Here is a 24,273-nt window from a genome sequence, read left to right on the forward strand (position 1 = left end):
GTCCGTTTTGTTTGGTTTAGGCTATGCACTATACATCTACAGCCGTTTTAAATAATATCTCACAGACTTCCTAAGATCACCTAAGTTTTTTGTGGAAAGAACTGTAAATCAGATGCAGAAACCTAATTTCTACAGCTGCTCCTATGTGGAAGTTTGGACTCCAATAAAGTCAGAAGTGCCAACACCCGGTGTAAGTACTAGAATACACCTTTTTTCCAAACATCTTACCGCCTGCAACGGGACCTTCCTTTTGTCTCTAGACATTACTTTATCTGGATTCATTGGGACTCTGGACTAAACATCGTTTGTTTTAGCTCTACCAAGAATTGTTACCTATTCTATAATTATTAACTATAAAGAAGAATATGCAAAGATACTGATCTAAAGATCCAGTATAAAACCTTTTGATAACTTACATGTCTCACACCTTGAGTATGGAGTGCAGTTCTGGGGACCGATTGCAAAAAAAGATATTGCAGAACTAGAAAAAGTTCAGAGAAGGACCACAAAGCTAATAAGGGGATTGGAGAATTTAACCTATGAGGAGAGGCTAGCCAAACTGGGTCTGTTTTCTTTAAAAAAAAGGCACTTGAGAGGTGACATGATTACTTTGTATAGATATATTCAAGGCCCATATACAGAGATGGCAGAAGCTCTGTTTATTCAATGAAAATTGTTTCTGACAAGAGGTCACAATTTAAGGTTGGAGGAAAGGAGATTCAATCTCCTGCAACGGAAACTTTTTTTTCACTGTAAGAGCAATAAAATTGTGGAACTCATTACCAAAGGAGGTAGTGAATGCCAATACCCTAGATACATTTAAAAATAGTCTGGATACATTTCTGTATATAAACAAAATTAATGGATATGATTGCTAGTATTAAATGGGTCACCTTTTAGTGGGGTTATTTAAGCTTAACTAGAGATTTTTGTAAGTATTTTAGATTTGTATAGGTTGAACTCAATGGACTTCGGTCTTTTTTCAACCTTATCTACTATGTTACTATGTTACATAGAAGCTCCCAGTTTAGCACTGTTGATGAAGTTAGGCTGGGACACCCAGCGAAATGGGCTGGGAAACCTGAAAGAGCAGACACTCCCCCCTTCCCTGCATATGAAAAGACAGATTAGACAAACAGGAGCCAGCAGTAGTCTGTAATGTTATTAAAAAAATAGCAAAACTATATATTGTTACAAAAACACTCCCAGACGGGCTATACAAATGGATCGCGATAGCAATTAATGCTCCGAAAAACCTCTGGATAATTTTTAAAAAGTGCCCCAATTGGCCTCAAAAAAAAATTAATTATAAAAAAAAAATAGCATCTTTCTTTTAAAAGAAAAAATCAGCATGAAACAGTTTTATGGGGTTAAATGTGGCAGTGTGGGGTGCCTTTACATTGCAGTCTATGGGAACTGTGTGTTCCCTGTAAATATATATGTATATATATTTATACTATGTGTATTAATATACATATATATGTATGTGTTAATATGTCTATATACACATATAAACACATAAATATATAGGTATATACACATATAAACACGTAAATATATAGGTATATACACATATAAACACATAAATATATAGGTATATACACATATAAACACATAAATATATAGGTATATACACATATAAACACATAAATATATAGGTATATACACATATAAACACATAAATATATAGGTATATTAATATACAGATATATTTACAATCTGCTGCCCATCGCTGCGCGACTTACCCCCTTCGCTAAGCTAGTTTTCATGCCGTGTCTCACAGCATGAGAATGAGGCTCCCATTAGTATTACAAAGTGCAGCGCAAATATTGCTTTTTTGTGCCCACTTATTATAATCTAACAGTTAGGTTTATAGGGGTTCAGGAGTGTGCACGTGTCTTTAGAACTCTATGGCAGCAGTGCTTTGCAACATTGCTTGAAGCAATGTTATACATTGTTGCAAACACTGATGCCATACAATGCTAAAACACATACATGCTCCTGAGCTCTCTGATCCAACCTAGATTTAATCTAGGTGGGTTTAGAGAGGATGCAAAGGATACAAAGAGAACAAATCAAATTTGATAATAAAAGTAAACTGGAAACTGTTTAAATCTGCATGCTCTATCTAAACCATGAATGTTTGATTTTGACTTTACTGTCCCTTTAAGCACTATATGGCAACAGATAGATATCTGAATACATAAGAAGATAACTACATGCCACAGTTAATAATAAAAAAAAGACTGACTAGAAATAAAGCCAGACTGGATTAAGGAATGTCAATGAATACAGAAATAGCTTCAAAGATAGCAGACAAGATCATTTAAAAGGACCCTGAATCCCAATTTTTTCTTTAATGATAGAGCGTACAATTGTAAACTACTTTCCAAGTTACTTATTTGATCTAATTTGCTTTGTTCTCTTGGTATCGTATAGGCTTAGGAGCTGGGTGCTAGCTGCTGATTGGTGGCTGCACATATATACCTCATGTTATTAGCTTACCAATGTGTTCAGCAAGCTCCCAGTAGTGATTTGCTGCTCCTTCAACAAAGGATACCAAAAGAATAAAGCAAAATTGAGACCACAAGTAAATTGGAAAGTTTACAAATGTGTGCTCTATCTGCATAGGCGGATTTACGATTAGGCCATATAGGCGGTCGCCTAAGGCCTCACTTAAACAGGGGCCTCACAGTGTATCTCTATCTTCATATGGGGATTTTCTATACGTGGCATGTGCATGGCACATCGATTAGTAAAAAAAACAATGTTGGATAGTTGATATAAAAGCATAGGAAGTGCCTGTCACCTCTGTCCCTAATTTTCTACCGGTTACTACTGTTTACCCGGGGACTACATGTTCCAAAATGCAGTGTTGCCAACGGAGAGTTGTGGCTGAGGATTTATATGTTACACCCTCCTATCCTGCATGTCTAAATGCCACCCCTGTTGTCTCCTTAGTGTCTGAAGACATGAGTACCATGCAGTTATGGCGCACAGCAAGTAGACTTATGCAGGTGTGATTGAAAACAGGAGAGTAGAGATTAGTGTGATCAATTAAACAACCTGAGGATGTGAGAATTAGCCACGCATTGCTAGAAGAGAAGCAGGGAGCGTGGAATAGCCTGACTGAGGGAGCCCCAGCGTATACTCCTGTCTCTAATGCTGATAATGATTAAGACAAAAAAACTAGAAAAAAAACAAAAAATATCTCTCTCTTTTCTCCTCGCCCTTATCAATTCCCCCTCTCTTTTTCTGCCCCTTTCCTTTTTTTGCCATTTCTCTCACCCCCTCCCTTCTCAATTTTTCTATTCACTATCTCTGTGTCGCTCTCTTTACTCTCTTTCTCCTTGCCCTCCTTCCTTCTCTTCAATCTCTCTTTTCATGCTCTCCCTTATCTCTCTCTGCCCATCTCTATTCTATAAACACTCTCATTGCTGTTTTTCTCCACTCTCTCTCTCACTTTCCTTCTCTTTAATCTCCCTTCTATCTCTCTCTCTCTCTTTCTACCTTTTTTCTTTTCTCACTCTCGCCTTCTCTCTATTTACTCTTCTTAATCTATACTTTCTCTTCTTCTCTCTTTCTCCAGCTCCCTTTTCACTCTCTCCCGTCTCTCTTCCCACTCTTTTCTTCTCTATTCTTTCTCTTTTCTCTTTTCTCTCTCTTAGGTACTCATGATCGAAAGTCCTGCAATGCTTTCCAAAGAGTTCCACCACGATGTCTGGCAAGCCAGCAATATATTCCAAGCTGCTAACACCTTTGTTAACAGGCAGCATCACCGAGAGACGGTTTACTATACATCCCAATGGTCGGTGATACTGGCAATAGATTCCAGCCAGCATCGCAGGCGACATTGGTGATGTATAGTAAAGGATCCCTTTGGAATATATTACACCGAGCATAACAATTATAGCTATGTACCCCTAAACAGACAGAACCCACCACCGCGAACTAACCCTACACTACTTAAGCCCTAAACTGCCTGTAGCCCACTGCTAGAAAGCTTCTACCCTATTAACCCCTAAACCGCCAATAGCCCACGGCAAGAAACCTTCTACCCTATTAACCCCTAATCAGTCAGTATCCCACGGCAAGAAACCTTCTGCCCTTTTAACCCCAAAACCCACAGTAGCCCACCACAAGAAATCTTCTATCCTATAAACCCTTAAACTGCCAATATCCCACCACAAGAAACCTTCTACCCTATTAACCCCTAAACCGCCAATAGCCCAACACATTATCCCCCCTACTATACTTAGCCTCTACACTACCACAACCCCTCAATGCAATAAACTCCCTTACCTATTAACCCCTACACCATCACTACCACCCAACGCATACTACAACTACACTAAATAACTACCTAACACCTAACCTCTAACTTAACACCCCTTTACACAGAAAATAGAAAACACTAAAATTACAAAAATTAAAACAAACACACTTTGCAAAATATAAAAATATAAATAACAAAAATAAAAAACCCACAGCTATGTCTATTCTAAAACTAAAGCCCCCATTAAAAAAACACCCCAAAATAAAAAAAAACCTATACTGACACTAAAAGTTACAACAGTAATAGTCCTAAGAAGTGATTTTGTATGGCATTGCCCAAAATCAATTTAGCTCTTTTGTTCCAAAAAATGCAACCCCATTCTACAATAAAATTAAACCTCCACCCCCTAAAAAACCTACTCTAAAAATTGCCCTGATAAGGGCATTTGGTATGGCATTGCCCTAATGCGACCATAGCTCTTTTACATAAAAAAAAAACATTTTTCTAAAATGACAACAAAAGGTTGCCCTGATAAGAGCATTTTGTAGGGCATTGCCCTAAAGGTTCCAGCTTTTTGCTTATAAGTAGAAACTAAAAAACCCTATTTTAAAAAAAAACCTATCCTATAACAAAATCCTAAACTTAAAAAGAACCCTATTCTAAATATGGGTACCCTTGAACTCCTATTGGCTGATTTTCAAATCTAAAAATCTATATTCAAGTCAGTCAATAGAAAAAAAAACATAAATTCTATTGGCTGATTTGAATTTATATTTAAAAATGGCAGGTGACCGCATGAAGAGGAAGTTGGCGACAGAAGATCTGAAGAAGACAAGAATAGAAAATAAAAAGACTCATTGGGCGACAGAAAAAAGATGAAGATTGACCACCGCCACCAGGATGAAGATAGACAAGGGCTGTCACCTCCATGAGGATGGGCCCCCGCCGCCAGGATGAAGATGGGCCCTGCCAAAAAGAGGAGCACTGTAGTTGGCGATCACATAGGAGCCGGAGTAAAGTTGGTGAGTATAGACTTTGTAGTTAAGCGTTAGGATTTTTTTGGGGTGGGCTTTTTTGTTTGTTTTTTTATCCCTTTTAGGCTTTTAGTATAGGATTTTTTTAGAATAGGCCTTTTTTATCCTAAAAGAGCTTTAGGACAATGCCCTGCAAAATGCCTTCTTAGGGCAGACTTTTTATAAAATAGGTTTTTTTTGGAGGATATTTTTTTTGTTTAGAATAGCGTTTTTTGTTTTTTACTTAAAAGCAAAAGAGATGAAAACTTTAGTGCAATGACCTAAAATATGCTTTTATAAGGGCAACCATTTTTTTGGGATAGGGTTTTTGTAAAACAGGGAAATATTTTTAATGTAAAAAGCTATAATTGCTTTAGGGCAATGCCATACCAAATGATCAGGGCAATTTTTATAGTAGGTTTTTTAGAAAGGCTTTTTTTTACTTTTATTGTAGAATGCAGCATATATAACTCATAAGTGTCCAGGAAAATATGGTTGAGGTAGCAACCCTATTATGAGAGGGCACTGATTGGCTAAAATGCAAGTCTGTCAAAAGAACTAATATAAGGGGGCAGTCTGCAGAGGCTTAAATACAAGGTATTCGCAGAGGTAAAAAGTATATTAATATAACCGTGTTGGTTATGGAAAACTGGGGAATGGGTAATAAAGCGACTATCTTTTTAAACAATACATATTCTAGTGTAGACTGTCCCTTTAAGACTAATACAGTACTAAAGTGCCTCTCGCCATTAGTAAAGCTGAGATTAAAAATACTGGTTACCATAAAAAATGAACAGCTCTAGACAAATTCCATAGTGAAAAACCAAAGTCCTTGATGAGCTGAATATATGTAATAAGATTATAAAGTTAACTGCCAAACAGTGAAGAAAAATAAACGCCTTTTGATAGAGACTGCAGGGGCTCTGCTGCCCCAGCCACTGGCAGCATTATAGCAGCTTCATTGTCTAACTTGAAAAATGAGTCCCAGATTACAACACAGCTCATGGTTTCAATTGTCACTTTAAAATATTCAAAGAGCTAACGAGGCAATAATGCCCATAAATGCTGAATTATTGTATAAAATAACTATTACTAAAGCCTAATGATTAATAATGTATATAGTAAACAGGCAGCTACACTCAACTAGAATATATATGTAATTCTAAAGAATTAACATATTAGGTAATGCCATTTATCATCACAGAAGATGAAATGAAGTTAGTAGATCACATAATTTATAACAGCAAATAAAAAGCATATATAGTTAGAAACCAATACTGTATGCCCAATACTATATGCCCTTTAAGCTTTGACTCTTCCCACAGAATAAGCCTTAGCCCTTATCATTAAAGGGTGAACATAAAAGATACAGGTGCCCTAAGTAATAAAGGTTCAATGTTATCTCCTGAACAGGAACTTGCAGGTACATCTGTTCGAGTCTGAATAAGACTGTCACTCCATTTCTCTGGTTATGATTGATCCACTTGTCATGGGTTGAATTGGAAACAGATGAGATCACTAATAAAGTTAATCAATGCTCACTTTCCTGCACAAACAAAATTGAGAGCAGGGGGTGAATAGATGAGTTGAACAAACTATAATAGACACAATAGTAGTTACTAGTTAGTATCATAGGGCCAATTAATTAACATTAATACACATCTCTAAGTACATCACGTGGAGAGAAAAGTAAAAGAACATTTCAAACCAATGTGGCATAATAAAAATGTGTTGGGAGAAATAACAAACATATGGTATTTAAATTGTTCAAGGATTCATCCTTTCAAGCAGACTTGTACCAGTATGAACACATTTAGCCACAAGGTGGCAGCGTTATATAAGCATTAGAATAAAAAAAGGAAACAAAGTTAAATTGTCATTATATAATAAAATTGATAAATCATAAATCAGTCCAGCAAAATTGTTGTGAATGGTGCTTAGTATAAGGGTCACTGGCAAGACCCCATACAACAAAACAATCACAGAGAAGCAGGACTTAATTTTACATTATTCTTATGATTGCTGGAGGAAATCTCGCTCTGAACCTAATTTTATACACTATAAGTTCATTCTTCGTTCATACACGTCTGCCCTTCACTTAACTAAGCAATCTCACCTCTTCTCTTACATCTACTCTTTCCTCAAACCCTAAATGACTCTTCTCTACATTCAGCTCTCGATACCAGCACCACCCCCTTCTTCTGTATTTAGTGCTCAAGATATGGCAGACTATGCTTTAAACAAAACACATACTATTAAAGCACCATCCAGACACTAACCTGCAATCTTCCAATTCCACCCTCAGTCACCCCCTCTGCCACTCTCTGCACCTTCTCTCCAGACACAGAGAATCAAGTTTGTTCCTTGCTAATTTTATCACGCCTCACTACCTACCCTCTCAACCCGATGACTTTCTAGCTAATACCTTCTCTGTCTTCCACCCTCACTTCTGCTCTTACTCACATCTTCAACCTATCTCTTTCTACCGGTTCATTCCCATCTTCTTTCAAACATGCAAAGGTCACTCCCATACTCAAAAAAAACTGCCTTGATCCTAATTCACCTGCAAACTACTGCCCCATATCACTGCTTCCACTAACATTTAAAACTCCTGGAAAAACTAGTTTACGACTGCCTATCCCTCTTCCTATCCTGCAACTTCTTACTTGACCCCATGCAATCTGGCTTCCGCCCCCAACACTCAATTGAACTGCCCTCACTAAGGTTACAAACAATCTTCTATCTGCTGAAAGCAACAACCACTACTCTATACTTATCTTACTTGACCTCTCAGCTGCCTTCAACACAGTTGACCACCCCCTCCTTCTACAGATCCTTAGCTCTCTTGGTCTCTGTGACATGGCTTTCTTTCGGATCAACTCTCATCTTTCTCATAGGTCCTTTTCTGTGTCATTTGTTGGCGACTCCTCCTCTTCAATGCCTCTGTCTGTTGGAGTACCTCAAGACTCTGTCCTGGGTCCTCTACTCTTCTCCATTTATACTTCTACACTGGGTAAACTTATCAACAGCTTTTGCTTCAAATATCACCTCTATGCTTATGACACCCAGATTTACCTCTCCACCCCTGCTCTCTCTCCCTCTGTCCTTTCTCACGTCAATGACTGCTTATCAGGCATTTCTTCTTGGATGGCCTCCCACCATCTAACGATTAACATCCCAAGGCTGTGCTCCTTCTAATCCCTACTTCTAGCTCCACTTTGATTTCTGACTTCTCTATCACCATTAAATGCATCACTATCTCCCCATATCATTGAGTACGCTGCCTCAGTGTTACAACCACTACGCGTTGCAACCACCTACGCAATATTTCCAAAATCTGCCCGTTTCTAATTGCTGACACCACAAAGTAAATAATAGACTACCTTGTAATTTCCCGACTTGACTACTGCAATAACCTACTCACTGGCCTTCCTCTCTCCCACCTCTCACCCTTCAATCTATCCTAAATACCACTGCCAGGCTAATCCACTTTTCCTGCCGCTCTGTATCTGCTGCACCTCTCTGCGGGTCTCTTCACTGGTTCACACCCTAACCTACAAAGCCCTTACAAACGCCACTCCTCACTAACTATCCTCACTAATCAACAAATATTCTTCAGCCCGCCCACTAAGATCCAACAATGACTTGCTCCCCGCCCACTAAGATCCAACAATGACCTGCTCCCTGCATCTTCGATTAACCCCTCTTCCCATGCTAGACTGCAGGACTTATCTTGTGCGGCACCTACACTCTGGAATGCTCCCCCTCGTGCTATCAGATTTTCCCCAAATCTGCTTTCTTTTAAACACTCCAATAGGATATTTTTTTTTCAGGGAAGCCTACCACCCAACTCAGTAACAAATTAATTGCACTTACCTCATAATTTTCCTCATCAACTCTGTATTAACATCATTCTCACCCTTGCAGTCTTCACCTGCTGTTTCTTACGCTCCTACTCTATTAGATTGTAAATTCCCACAGAGATTAGGGCCCTCAACTCCTCTTGTATGTGTTTGTCAAATTTGTCTGGTCTCTCACGTTTTGTATTATTGTTTTATTTAAACTAATTGTACCCATGGACAGCGCTGCAGAATATGTTGGCGCTTTTTATAAATAAAGCATAATAATATAATAATAATTAAAGTAATTAGTGTGAATATATAATAAAATGCCATTACATATTTATATTTGTAGTTAAAATGCATGAAGAAAGAGTTTTCAACCACTTAAAACATATAGGGTCGATCACAATCCTTTAGAAATGTTTATGCAATAATTGTCTAAACAAATTACCATTTAAGTCTATGGGCATATTTCTGTAGATAAATAATTGGAAAATGTTTCTAAAGGATTGTAATAAATCCCTAAGTATTCTAAGGCTTTCTTAGAATATAAAACAAATGTAATACTGATGTATAAGTCAGTTGCTTAAAATACATAAATCGTTTAAGTTATTTATCTTTATTATTCTTTATTGAAAGTTGATATGCACATATCTAACAATACAACAATAACAACATACACATACTAGGAAGAATCCGGTATGAAACTAAAGTGCATCATTTTTTTAAAGACCACCTGTAAACTAGCTATCTTTAAAGAGTCCTGTAAAGCATGGTGATAACTGGCATTTGCAAAGGATGGCATTATGGGAAGTGCTGATCATGAACCATGTTATAGCAGACTGAACTTCTAGAGCAAAGTTATCAAATGAACAAAGTAAAACATTACAAACAAATATAATAATTTCTGAATATGCTTAAAATATATTACATATAAAAAGAGATAAGCCTATGATAAAGAAGATAACAGGGGAAAGACAAGAAGATAAAGAAAAAAGAAAAGGGGGTGAGTAGGAATGATTAGTAAACTGGCCAGTCCTGATCCACACGTCACGCCAGTGATATCCTACGAGAATTGTTAAACACATGTAACTATTCTATTGTATTTCCTCCATAAATACTCCCTGAGCTTGCATAGCTTCCATTAAATTATCCCAATAAAATGTGGTGTTGTGATAAAGAGGTAGTTTCCTACATATGAACTATAATCTTTTGCTAGTACATGACAACAGGCAGCCCCCCTCCAAAAAAAACCATGAAAAAACGAAGAAACCATCAACATAACAAAACTAAAAACATTATTTTGTCTCCTCTAATCCTACTGATTCATAATACCAGAGAGAAAACACTCATTTCCATTAAAGAGACACTCCAGACCCCTAAGCACTTCCTCTTTCAGTTTAGGAGGCCCTCCTTAGTCCTGTTTTATTAAAGTGCCTATTTCATATGAAGGCACTTTAATAAAACGGGATGGGATCGCCCCCCTGACTGCTTCCAGGTAAGCCAGATATTGCTATTTTTACAAATATGCATGGAAATAAACTGATTATATTGCAAAGTATGTAATCCTAGCAATTTACAGTTTAATTTCCAAAAATACTGTATTTCAAAATAGCATTGAAATAACAGCACAAAATAAATCATGTGAAAATTGCTTTGAAATAGAGCGAACATGCTTTATGTAACATATCTGTATATCTTCACCCATTGTTCCTTTAAATACAATATAAATAAGTAATTTGGGACAGCAAATACATTTTTGATCTGTTCTAGACATGCAAGCATACATATAATTGCTTTACTAGTCTGCAGAACAAATAGCAAAATATGCTCGGCTACTGGTGACACAGTGTCAATGCAGTCCCAGAAGGCTTGTCTTGCAGCCCCTATCTTCCCTCTGAAGCAGAAAAGTGTCCTATTTTTACACCAGCAATATAGAGATCCTGGATTTTGCTCCAAAAAATACTTCCAAAGGTGGCAAACCCTTTTCAGTGCTCATGTGCTCAAATTAGCAATTTTCTTATACCATGGTTTAAATATTTTGCAGTGATAATAGTTGAAAGAGTTTGCTTTAATGCAGAGTGTGGTATCAAGTTCCTTACCAGATATTTTAATGGGACGTTGGAAGCTTGGTTGAATCTTGTGCACATTATCATTCTTTAATACTTGGTCTAGTGGTGAGCGCTCAAAAAATGTGAGGACAACTTCTGATCTTGAATACTGAAAAAGAGTAGAAAAAAATATATACATATATAATTGTAAAATAAATGTGTAATAAGAAATATTATCACAATAAAAATACAAATCAATAAGAATAAATGTGATAATAAGGTAATGAAAGGTTACACTTTTCATGAAAAATCAATTTTACTTCCAGGGGTGTATTCATATCCAAAAGTCCCAAAAAGGAAAATTATATTCTGTAAATATGATGAATCGAATCTTATGCTTGAAAAGAAAACAAAACACAATTGTGCAATATAGTAAAAAATAAAACAATATGGGTAAGATTACAAGAGAAGCACAATTAATAGTGCAGACAGGGCCGGATTTATAATAAGGCAGAGTAGGCATGAGTTTACAGGCGCCCTCCATAGAGGGCGCCTGTCTCTGCCTATTATAAATACTGGTCAGAAATGTCGATGTGCAATAGTGATAATATTTATGCACTTGTAATCTAGGCTTATATGTCCTTTTGATTGGTACTGCTCACATGGAGAAGAACTAAAATAGAGCTAAAGAAATTTAGACAGCAGTTGTGTGGTTACAGGCACACAAAGGTAATGGATGAGAATAAGAATGCTATGCAAAATTTGCCTGAAGGTGCACTGAAATAAGAAATATTTTCCCTGGCAATCGTAGTTATAACCCTATACTGTTGTGCACCCTATCTTAGATGTAACATTACTATTGGATTTACTCATTTCTTAAATCATTATCAGCCTCAGACTGTATTCTCCAAAAATATACAGTTGTTACTGTGCACTACTATTTTTCATCCCGAGTTTCCCTTGATATCACTAAAGCTAATCTGACCAGATCATTTGCAACAAAGTTGTATATTTCTAAAGCAAGCTGTGCTACTAATATGAACTGCTTGTTGTGAATACTACAAATTCATTAATGAATACTTACTTTGCATGGCATGTTTATTATAGCCTTCAGAAGCTTTTCCACTTCATTAAGTCTTGCTTCTATTTCATGAGAATCTTTAATTGTGATAAGCCCTAAAAACACAGAATATAAACAAGTTAATGGAATGGCTTTTAAGCTTATAATTACAGCCATATATAAGATTTGCAATAGGGTATTATATTGTTATATTATGAAAATAAATGCTTGTATCAGTTATTACATGTTTCTGCTACAATTTATTCTGCACAAGTCCATAAGACCAACCCAAATAATAAATAAAGAATCTAATACACCAGTGTTCTTCCCAGGACTTTTTTTTAGCGAGTTCACCACCAGGCTGATTTTAGATAAAATTAAGCTAAAATTATCCAGTATTAAAAATGTTAAAAATGTTTTGCACAAATTATCATTAAATACATTGTGTTAAATTATGCAATTAATTGTGCTTTGGATAGCTGAAAATGATATAATATTAGAAAATATTACACTGCCTCTGCCCGGCCACTTCACAATGCCATCCAGCTACTTTCAAATGTCACCTGGCTGGTAAAAAAAAAATTGTGGAAACACTGAACACAAATTAAAAAAAAGAAAATCAAACAAAATAAAAAAAAATGTATTTTGTACACAAAAAGGATAGAACTGATTGTTCTTCCTTTACCATATGAAGGCAGATTGCTGACATAGAGAGTGACACTCTGTGCCACTGTTTGTATCAGCTTGCGGTGATGCAGTGGATGGTGTGGGAAGGAGGCGGTGGGCGGCACATCGCAGAAGGGAGGGGAGAGTTCCCTATGCTTCAGAAAAAAAAATGTTGGTGACAGATGGGGGGGATGGGCCACTACGCTACAGAAACAGGTGAGGGAAGGGGGGCGGTCTCTAGTGACAATCGCTGGGAGGGAGGGGGAGGCGGGACCGCTGCGCTACAATATTTTTTTTAATTAATAAATAATTACAAAAAATAAGAAAAAACTACAAACTGGGTACTGGCAGACAGACTCTAGCGAGAGAGGGGAAGGTTAGAGAGCTGTTTGGGAGGGATCAGGATAGTGGAAGAGTTGAGGAGGGATCCCTACAGTTAAAAAAAAACAGTGCCATGAAATACACCATAATGGGCCCAGATCAATACATTGGGTTGCCTACTAAAAAAATCATATGTGGTTTTAATAGGTAAAAAAAAAAAAAAAAAAAAACACGGTTCCATTTCTGTTTAAATTGCTAAAGATTCTCTGGTACTTTGGGCAAGTTTTTCTCTAAAATTCCCGGTCCTGAAGGGATTAAAGGAAATTAATATCAAACTTTTAATATGGTGACATTAAACACCTAAGAAAACAAAATATATGTTTGGGTAAAGCAACAAACAGGTTGTGCTAGTGAGGATGTGGTGCAGCAGACAGCAAGGGCCACATATTGTGGCTGCCCTCTTATTGATAAAGTCTAAACCTATTGATTAAGATTTGGGGACCCATCTCATATTGACTTGGATCCATACATTTTATTTTGAGCAAACATTTAAATAAGAATATACACTCAAACTGGACCATGTTACAAATACTGGTAAATTGAGTCGTCTTTGATTTACAAATGTTTTAAAATTGGCATCTCTGTCCACATTGGAACAATGGATTGATAATACTGAAGAGCTAATAATTTTGGAAAAATATTATTATATAAAGAAATAAAAACTAGAAAATGCTTTGGGCTCTATTTCATCAAAAACCTCCTGAAACAAGAATGTTTTACTTTTTATTTTATTTGTTCTTCTAAATGTTATTATATTTTACAGATATTCAGTAATTTACAATCTACCTGTTTCTAGAGCTGCCACCTTTCTTGAAAAAAAATATTTCACATGCTAATTAACATAATTGATAAATGATCATAAATGATTATACAGCATTAGTCAGAAACCAAATCTGTCTAGCACAGATTTAAATGATCATTTGTGTAAAGCAATAAGAAAGACAAAATTAATCTTTCATGATTCAGTTAGTCAAAAACCTAAAAAGTATTGTCCCAAAGGGTCTTAATTGATTAATCTTTGACTGCACTGGTACATCCTATATACCCATTCTTCAAATTAATTTATTATTTTATTTATGCATAATATTATCAATTGTGGGGTTGCCAAATGACTAGAATAACTGCAAAAAATCTTAATTAATATTATTATCATTAATTTGTATAGCGCCGCAAAATTCCGTAGCGCTGGGTACACAGATAGGGGTATACAATGACAAGGATTTGTGATAAAATACAAAACATAAGAAACTAAACAAATCTAGTATAGGAGGAAGACTGGACAATTCTCCCCAAAGTACATACAGTACCAATTATGCCACCAATCCAATGTAATCATCTAAGTACCTAACCTATGATCAAAAATTAAACAAACACATGTGTCAAGTATTATGTGAGTGTCATGAATTACCGTTCATCGCCGTGTCGCCGCGGCTCCCGGATCTCTTCTGGGGTTCTACGTCACGTTGCTAGGCAACGTGACGCATTCTCTGACAACCCCTATGACGTGGCGGCCTCTCTCTGCCTTTAAAATCTCGGCGGGAGATTTTCTCGGTGCCCGTTTGTTTTATCTCTCTCTCTTCTGCCGGTTCCTGTCTGAGTGAGTACAATTTTGAAACCTGACCCTATCCTCCTCAACTTTGTTTTACCAATGCCTCTTGCTTCCAAATCTTTATTGCCTGCTAACCTGCCTAAAAGGACATTATCATTTGTTTGCTGACACCTGCTTAAAGGGACATAATCTTTGTTTGCTTTAATCCTGCTAATAAGGACCTTATCATTTGTTTGCTGACAATCTTGCTTAAAAGGACATTATCATTTGTTTGCTGACACCTGCTTAAAGGGACATTATCTTTGTTTGCTTTAATCCTGCCAATAAGGACATTATCATTTCTTTGCTGACAATCCTGCTTAAAAGGACATTATCATTTGTTTGCTGACACCTGCTTAAAGGGACATTATCTTTGTTTGCTTTAATCCTGCCAATAAGGACATTATCATTTCTTTGCTGACAATCCTGCTTAAAAGGACATTAACATTTGTTTGCGGACACCTGCTTAAAGGGACTTTATTTTTTTGTTTGCTTTATTTCTGCTAAAAGGACATTATTATTTTTGTTTGCTATAAACCTGCTTAAAGGGACATTCTTAGTTTGTTGCAAACCTGCAAGAAAGAAGCTTATTCATTTATCCACTATCAACCTGCTTAAAGGGACATAAGCTTTGTTTGTTTCTATTTTCCTGAGAAAGGAACGCTATCTCCTGTAAAATAATTCTATCCTCAAGAAGATATTTTGAATTAATATTCTTTTGGGAAGTTCTGATACCCTGCTTATTTTGTTTCCTGAGTGGGTCACGTCCTGGATATTTCTCAGTGTGCTAGCGTGTGTTTTAATATCCACGCTAGCAGTTGGGTTAAATCCTGAACTGACCAAATACGGCTGACATTACAAACGGGCCATAAATGGACCCCACTGAATTATCCATGGCCGTGACTCACCAGGGACAGTTACTGGGATCTCATGCTACCCACTTGCAATCCTTGGATACTAAGCTGGATCAAATCACTACATTATTACAGAGCTTGGTTGCTCCTATCCCTCCCAATCCTAACATTGAGGCATCCTCTCCTCCTATTCCCAACAACCAATCACAAGGACATTTGAGTCCTAGGATTCCTCTTCCAGATAAATATGATGGGAATCCTGAAGATTGTAGGGGTTTTTTGAATCAATGTCGACTTCACTTTCGTAACAGTCCTACCCTTTTTGCTACTCCCTCATCTCGGATTACATTCCTTATTTCCTTAATGAAAGGAAGAGCTTTGGCCTGGGTATCACCTCTGTTAGAAAAGGATGATCTTATACTTCAGGATGTGGATGCTTTTCTTTCTGTTTTTTCTAACGTGTTTGACAAACCTGGAAGGACTTCCGCTGCTGAAGCTTCTCTATTAGACCTACGTCAGGGTGGTCAATCAGTGTCTCAATATGCCATTGAGTTCCGCACTCTTGCATCTGAAACTAATTGGAATCAGGGAGCTCTTAGAGCAGCTTTTCGCAAAGGACTTTCAGAACGTCTCAAAGATGAATTGGTGTATCGGGAACTTCCAGACTCCCTAGAAGCCTTAATAAATCTTTGCATCAGTCTTGATTCTAGATACTGTGAACGCCAACAAGAAAGAGAAAGAAATCAGAGGTCCTCAACTCGAACTCCTTTTCGTCTGGCTCCTCGTTTTTCTAACCCGGTAACAACTGCCTCTCCTTCTCCTGATCAAGCTGAACCTATGGAAGTAGGAACCATAAAATTAACCGAAACTGAGCGTTTGAGAAGACGTTCTCTTGGCCTGTGTCTATACTGTGGCCTTAAAGGGCATTTATTAAGGGATTGTCCTACCAGGCCAGTAAAAGCCAGGGCTTAACTTCTGTCCAGGGAACTAAGTTAAGCCAAAAACAAGTTCATTCCCTCTTTAATAAACTCTTTGTTCCTGTAACCCTTCAATTGGGTGATAACAAGATTCATACCCAAGCTCTTATTGATTCTGGTGCTGGAGGAGTGTTCATTGACTCCACTTTTGTGTCCACTCACACTATTCCCTTACTAAGAAAGAAGTTTTCAGTTTCCGTCTCTACTGTTAGTGGAGATCCTTTGGGTTCCGGACTCATCCAGTTTACTACTATACCCATACTTTTTTCTGTCGGAGTACTTCATTGTGAGAGGATATGTTTTGATGTGATTACTACTCCTCAATTTCCCATAATCCTGGGTCTTCCGTGGCTTCAGTTACATAATCCTACCTTTTCTTGGACCCATGGTGAACTCACCTCCTGGGGATTATCTTGCCATACTAACTGTCTTCAACCACTTACTAAAATACCACTCACTATTGCTCTTACTACCGATACTTCTGGTCCTCTACCTACGCAGTATCAAGATTTTGTCGATGTCTTTTCTAAAAAAGAAGCAGAACGTCTTCCTCCTCACCGTTCATTTGATTGCCCTATTGATCTTCTCCCTGGAGCTCCTTATCCTCGAGGCAAAACTTACCCACTTTCTAGGCCTGAAAATGTAGCCTTGGAAGAATATATCAAAGATAATTTGGCCAGAGGATTCATTCGACCCTCCTCTTCTCCTGTAGGGGCTGGGTTCTTCTTTGTGGGAAAGAAGGATGGCGGACTGCGACCTTGTATCGATTACAGAGGGTTAAATCAAATCACCATCAAGAACAGTTATCCTTTACCCCTAATACCTGAATTATTCACATATCTTCAAGGTTCCACCATTTTTACCAAGCTCGATCTCCGTGGAGCATACAATCTTATCCGTATGCGCAAGGGTGATGAGTGGAAGACAGCCTTTAACACTCGATTTGGGCATTATGAGTATCTTGTCATGCCGTTTGGGCTGTGTAATGCCCCTGCTGTTTTTCAACACTTCGTGAATGAGATTTTTCGGGATTACTTGAATATTTTTGTTATCATTTACCTTGACGATATATTAATTTTTTCTCAGAACTACCAAGATCATATACATCACGTCAGGAAAGTACTTCAACGTTTAAGAGATAACCATCTATTTGCCAAACTGGAGAAATGTTCTTTTCATCAAAGGTCCATTCCCTTTTTGGGATATGTAATCTCTGAATCAGGATTTGAAATGGATCCAACTAAACTCTCTGCCATTTTGGAGTGGCCTAAACCTGATTCTCTTAAAGCTCTGCAACGTTTCCTGGGATTTGCCAGTTATTACAGGAAATTCATCAAAGGTTTTGCTACTATAACGTCACCTCTTTCGTCTCTCACTAGGAAAGGACAAAACTGTAAAGATTGGCCTCCTGAAGCTGTTGAAGCTTTTGATTCTCTCAAAAAAGCTTTCTCTTCTGCACCTATCCTGCGTCACCCAAATCCGGATTTTCAATTTATTCTTGAAGTGGATGCTTCATCAGTTGCTGCTGGGGCTGTTCTTTCCCAACGTATACCTGACACAGGAAAGATCCACCCTGTGGGATTCTTCTCCAAGAAATTTTCTCCTTCTGAATTAAATTATGATGTAGGTAATAAGGAGTTACTTGCTATTAAAATGGCACTGGATGAATGGAGGCATTGGTTGGAAGGCACTTCTTTGCCGTTTACTATACTCACAGATCATAAAAACCTTCTCTATCTTCAAACGGCCAAACGACTGAACTCCAGACAAGCACGTTGGTCTCTGTTCTTCTCACGTTTTCATTACAATCTGTCTTATATTCCCGGTTCTAAGAACATCAAGGCTGACGCCCTTTCCAGACAATTTCAAGACACTTCAACTCCTGAAACTGGTACCATACTTCAACCTCATAAAGTCTTAGCCCAGTTATCAACCTCGTGGTTACATGACTTACAAGCTGCTCAAAAGGATCTTCCTTTGTCTTGCAAACCTCCTGATGGCCTACTCTTTGTTCCTAAACGTCTTCGTTCCAAGATTCTATATTGGGCTCATGACAGTCCTCTCTCTGGACATCCTGGCATCAGTAACACCGCTCGAAAGCTCAAGCAACATGTCTGGTGGCCTACTCTGTCTCAAGATGTTACAGATTATGTCTCAGTATGTACACAGTGTGCCAGCAATAAGACTCCTCGTCAACTTCCCTCCGGTTTGCTTCAACCGTTACCCATTCCTCATCAGCCTTGGACCCATTTATCCATGGATTTTATTACCGATCTTCCTCTTTCAGCTGGAAACAACACTATCTGGGTGGTTGTTGACAGGTTCACTAAGACAGCTCACTTCATTCCTTTACCTGGTTTACCATCTGCCAAAAGACTTTCCGAACTTTTTCTCTTACACATTGTGAGATTACATGGCTTCCCTCTGAACATTGTTTCGGATAGAGGAGTACAGTTTGTTTCTCGGTTTTGGAGATCACTCTGCAAACACTTTGGAACAACTATCTCTTTGTCTACGTCACATCATCCGGAGTCTAATGGCCAAACCGAAAGGGTTAACCAGTGCCTTGAAACTTATTTGAGGCATTATGTGGATCATCATCATTCTAATTGGACTGGTTACCTTCCACTAGCAGAATTGGCTCATAACACACGTTACAACTCCTCTCTTCGGACCTCTCCTTTTCATGCAGCCTATGGATTTCAACCCAGAACGTTTCCTCTACACACCTCTTCCACTGAAAATCCTGCTTCTGATCTATCCGCCAGGAGGTTAACTCGTCATTGGAAGAAAATACACCTTCTTCTTTCCAAGGCTTCTGAACGTTATAAGTTCTATTCTGATCTTCGGCGACGGAGGGCTCCCAAATATCGGCCTGGCGATAAGGTTTGGGTTTCTTCACGTCATCTTCGCCTCAAACAGCCTTCCACCAAATTGGGGCCACGATATGTGGGTCCTTTCCGAATACTGGGTCAAGTATGTCCTACTGCTTACCGAATTGCTCTGCCCAAGACCCTCAAAGCCCATCCGGTATTTCACGTATCTCTTTTGAAACCTGTATTATCTAATAGGTATTCTAAACCTCTGCTCAAACCTCCACCTCTTTTGGTTCAAGGCCTACCTGAATTTGAGGTCAGTCACATCCTGGATTCCAAACTTCGTGGGAAGAAACTGTATTATCTCGTTCATTGGAAAGGTTATCCTGTTACTGAACGATCTTGGGAACCTGCCCAGCAGGTGCATGCCCCTGCCTTAATTAAGGCCTTTCACAAGTTCCACCCTACTAGGCCTGGTCCTGTCCCCCGGAGGGGTCCTTGAGGGGGGGGTGATGTCATGAATTACCGTTCATCGCCGTGTCGCCGCGGCTCCCGGATCTCTTCTGGGGTTCTACGTCACGTTGCTAGGCAACGTGACGCATTCTCTGACAACCCCTATGACGTGGCGGCCTCTCTCTGCCTTTAAAATCTCGGCGGGAGATTTTCTCGGTGCCCGTTTGTTTTATCTCTCTCTCTTCTGCCGGTTCCTGTCTGAGTGAGTACAATTTTGAAACCTGACCCTATCCTCCTCAACTTTGTTTTACCAATGCCTCTTGCTTCCAAATCTTTATTGCCTGCTAACCTGCCTAAAAGGACATTATCATTTGTTTGCTGACACCTGCTTAAAGGGACATAATCTTTGTTTGCTTTAATCCTGCTAATAAGGACCTTATCATTTGTTTGCTGACAATCTTGCTTAAAAGGACATTATCATTTGTTTGCTGACACCTGCTTAAAGGGACATTATCTTTGTTTGCTTTAATCCTGCCAATAAGGACATTATCATTTCTTTGCTGACAATCCTGCTTAAAAGGACATTATCATTTGTTTGCTGACACCTGCTTAAAGGGACATTATCTTTGTTTGCTTTAATCCTGCCAATAAGGACATTATCATTTCTTTGCTGACAATCCTGCTTAAAAGGACATTAACATTTGTTTGCGGACACCTGCTTAAAGGGACTTTATTTTTTTGTTTGCTTTATTTCTGCTAAAAGGACATTATTATTTTTGTTTGCTATAAACCTGCTTAAAGGGACATTCTTAGTTTGTTGCAAACCTGCAAGAAAGAAGCTTATTCATTTATCCACTATCAACCTGCTTAAAGGGACATAAGCTTTGTTTGTTTCTATTTTCCTGAGAAAGGAACGCTATCTCCTGTAAAATAATTCTATCCTCAAGAAGATATTTTGAATTAATATTCTTTTGGGAAGTTCTGATACCCTGCTTATTTTGTTTCCTGAGTGGGTCACGTCCTGGATATTTCTCAGTGTGCTAGCGTGTGTTTTAATATCCACGCTAGCAGTTGGGTTAAATCCTGAACTGACCAAATACGGCTGACAGTGAGTATATAACATTATCCTCAGTAGCATATTATATGTAGAAAATAAGACTGCCCTGTGTTTATTTTACATTATCAATGATATTGCCTATAGCAATGACAATCCAGGTTTAGTTCCTATCACAGGTTATACAACCTAGCTACCTCCTTTGTATTTAAACTGTATAAAAGTTGATGCGTGATAAAATTAAAAGACAGGCATGAATAATCAAAATGATTATTTTAGTGTTCAGATAGCGTAAGCAATTTTAGGATACTTAAATAGATTTATTTCTATTATCAAATTTACTTTGTTCATTTGGTATCCTTTTATTGAAAAGCATACCTCAGTAGGCTAAGGAGCAGCAATGCACCACTGGGAGCTAGCTGGTGATTGATGGCTATGCACATATGCCTCTTGTTATTGGTTCACCAGATATGTTCAGCTAGCACCCAGTATCACACTGCATCTTTGGAGCTATTTTTAAGTAAGTCTTTAATCCCTTAATTGCTAAGTCATTTCCACCCCTGTGCTAAGCTGTTTTGGAGTTTTTAGATATAGACCATTTTACAGTGAGAAACCCACACATATTATAAATGGGGTTTTTTTTCAGCAGACTCAATAGATTCAAACTATAATGTAAAAAATAATTAAATTATTAATAATTTAAAAATAACTGTGCAACAAAATGTGTGGAAAAAATGTATATTTTTATTAAAATATTAATAAATTAAGGTTGCAAACAATAGTGTGCGTGGTGTTTTTTTTTTCTTCTAAACTCTATAGTCAAAAGGTAAAAGGGGTTATCCTCATATAAATAAGAGCATTTCAGAATAGTTATGTAACTTTGATTTGCACATAGGGGCTCCCATGAGTCTCTATGCAAATAAATTAATATTTATTCACTCCAGGTGATCACCATTACCTCAGTGATCATCTGGCTATTAATACCTATATAGGGGTTTTATTTAAAGTAGGGATCCTGTGGGTCTCTTAGTCTTATTGATATTCTGTTATTAGTGCCTAGAGAACCCCTCATTTAAAAAATATATATATATTAAAGCTTTAAGCAACATTATAAACAAAAGTGTATGGGTTTTTTTAAACCCTATAGTGAAAATAAGAAGGGGATATTTTCACAAAAATTAGGGCATTTTACCATAGTGAACACCTGGCTATTAAAAAAATATATAGGGGCTTTATCTTAAACAGAGGCTTCTGGAATTTAAAATATGGGGGCATGATGGTCTGTTATATGATATGATATTTAATGCTTAAACAGGTTTATTAAATCTTTTTTTTACATTTTACTTGTACTTTATTCACCCAAGACACACACTTTCAAAGAGCAGTCAATTACCTTTCAAACTATGGGTCTTGGGAGTTTTTATGACTTAACCCCTTCACTACCGGTACTTTCAGAGAAGAACTTTCCCAAAGTGCCAGAGAATTTTTAGCATTTTTGCTATCACTCAATTGAAACATTTTTTAAGCAGACTGTAAGATTTTAATATGTATAAAATTGTATCACTGTAGTTACAGAGGGGTTAGTGTGTCCTTCTGCCTATTTTAACATCAGGCATGATATAATGCTGATCTAGTCAGTAAGCAAGCATATAACATATAGGGATATTGGGGAAGTGACTAGGGTTGCAAAGGCTTCAAATAACTCACAATACCTTGTTTGGAACATTGCCAATATTGTTTGTCAGCAGTTTAACCTCTTAAGGACATATGACGGAATTATTCCGTCATAAAACAATTGAGCAAACTGAAAGCTGTGTCCTTAAAGGGTTAAAGGGTATAAAAATCAGTATGAGAATAGGGTATTCAGACTGACTCTCTAGAAGGGAAAACATTAGGTTACGCTCCATGACTTAAGGCCTCCCACAGATGAACAAAACGGGGTAATATAATTCTATGTTACTATTTCTCTTGTTATTTTTGTTTTATCTGTGTTTTTAACCTTTTAAGCAATAATAAGTGAATCTTGTTATTTATCTTTCTTTAATAAATGTGTCATTGATTATTATGAAGGAAGTATTGTTATCTGTTCTTGGAGGGTTAGATAGATATACAAGAGATTGTATATAGATCAGTTTGCACAAGGCTCATTATTGATTTTATATATATATTAAAGTGTCAGTAACCCTTAAAAATAATGCTACATAATTCTGCACATAGAGCAGAATTATATAACATTATATTAGCCAAACTTTGTAAAACCTAATATTCCCTTTTAATTTTTAAAAAAAATGGCTGTTTTACAGACCCGCTCTCTGTGATCTTCTGAGCGGGTCTGTTTGTTTTACACAGCGCATTGGGCCAGCTGTATAGTCACAGCCCGGCCCAACCGCGCCATTATACACAGTGCAGCTCGCTCGTGCTCTGTCTGACAGCAGGAGCGAGCTGCACTGTGTATAATGGCGCGGTCAGGCGGGGCTGTGACTATACAGCTGGCCCGATGTGCTGTGTAAAACAAACCAACCCGCTCAGAAGATCACAGAGAGCGGGTCTGTAAAACAGCCGTTTTTTAAAAAACTTAAAAGGGAATATTAGGTTTAACAAAGTTTGGCTAATATAATGTTATATAATTCTGCACTATGTGCAGAATTATATAACATTATTTTTGAGGTTTACTGTCCCTTTAATTTTGTTTTGTGAATAGCTTTTAACATAAAATCTTTCTTTGTTTAAAGGGACATTCCGGTCAAAATTTAAATGCACATAGATGAATTACATTTTTTAATAGAAACATATTTGCAATATACATGTATTGGCAAAAATGCTTCTAATAAAAGTTATCACTATTTTAGCGTTAACATTTTTCTCTACATGTACATGTGAAGCATAGCTAGACATTCTGACTGCACCGGCATTTTAAAAACTGCAGCTGCTCAGAGTGCCAGTGGGGCTTGTATCATGTCAGTAATTAACAAATTGAGTCATTACCAGATAGTAAAAGCACCTTAGGCTCTCTGAGCAAGTGCTGTGTTTAAAATGCTGGTGCACGTTGAATACTTAAATACACTTTTGAAACAGATATAACTTTTATTAGATGTATTTTTGCTTATACATGTATATTACAAAAATGTTTCTACTCAAAACTGAAATGCATCCATGTGGATTTCAATGTTGGCTGGAATGTCCCTTTAAGTGTAATTTCTTACACAGACATCCCAAGGTATTGATCTAGACCCATTTTGGTA

The 24,273-nt window shown here is 37.5% G+C and overlaps 1 protein-coding gene across 2 annotated transcripts in view; it reads right to left on the reverse strand.

The window, feature by feature from the left end:
* The window catches only part of PXDC1 (PX domain containing 1), a 196,184-nt gene that overhangs the window by 118,080 nt on the left and 53,831 nt on the right, over positions 1 to 24,273 (reverse strand). For both annotated transcript variants that reach the window (XM_053714683.1, XM_053714682.1), the window contains exons 2-3: positions 12,267 to 12,358; positions 11,234 to 11,351 (exon numbers count right to left, since the gene is read on the reverse strand). In XM_053714683.1, the coding sequence (XP_053570658.1) occupies positions 11,234 to 11,351; positions 12,267 to 12,358 (210 nt within the window). The remainder of the gene's footprint in view (positions 1 to 11,233; positions 11,352 to 12,266; positions 12,359 to 24,273) is intronic.

The sequence above is a fragment of the Bombina bombina genome, chromosome 5, assembly GCF_027579735.1.
Source record: "Bombina bombina isolate aBomBom1 chromosome 5, aBomBom1.pri, whole genome shotgun sequence".
In the NCBI taxonomy this organism is placed as follows: Eukaryota; Metazoa; Chordata; class Amphibia; order Anura; family Bombinatoridae; genus Bombina; species Bombina bombina.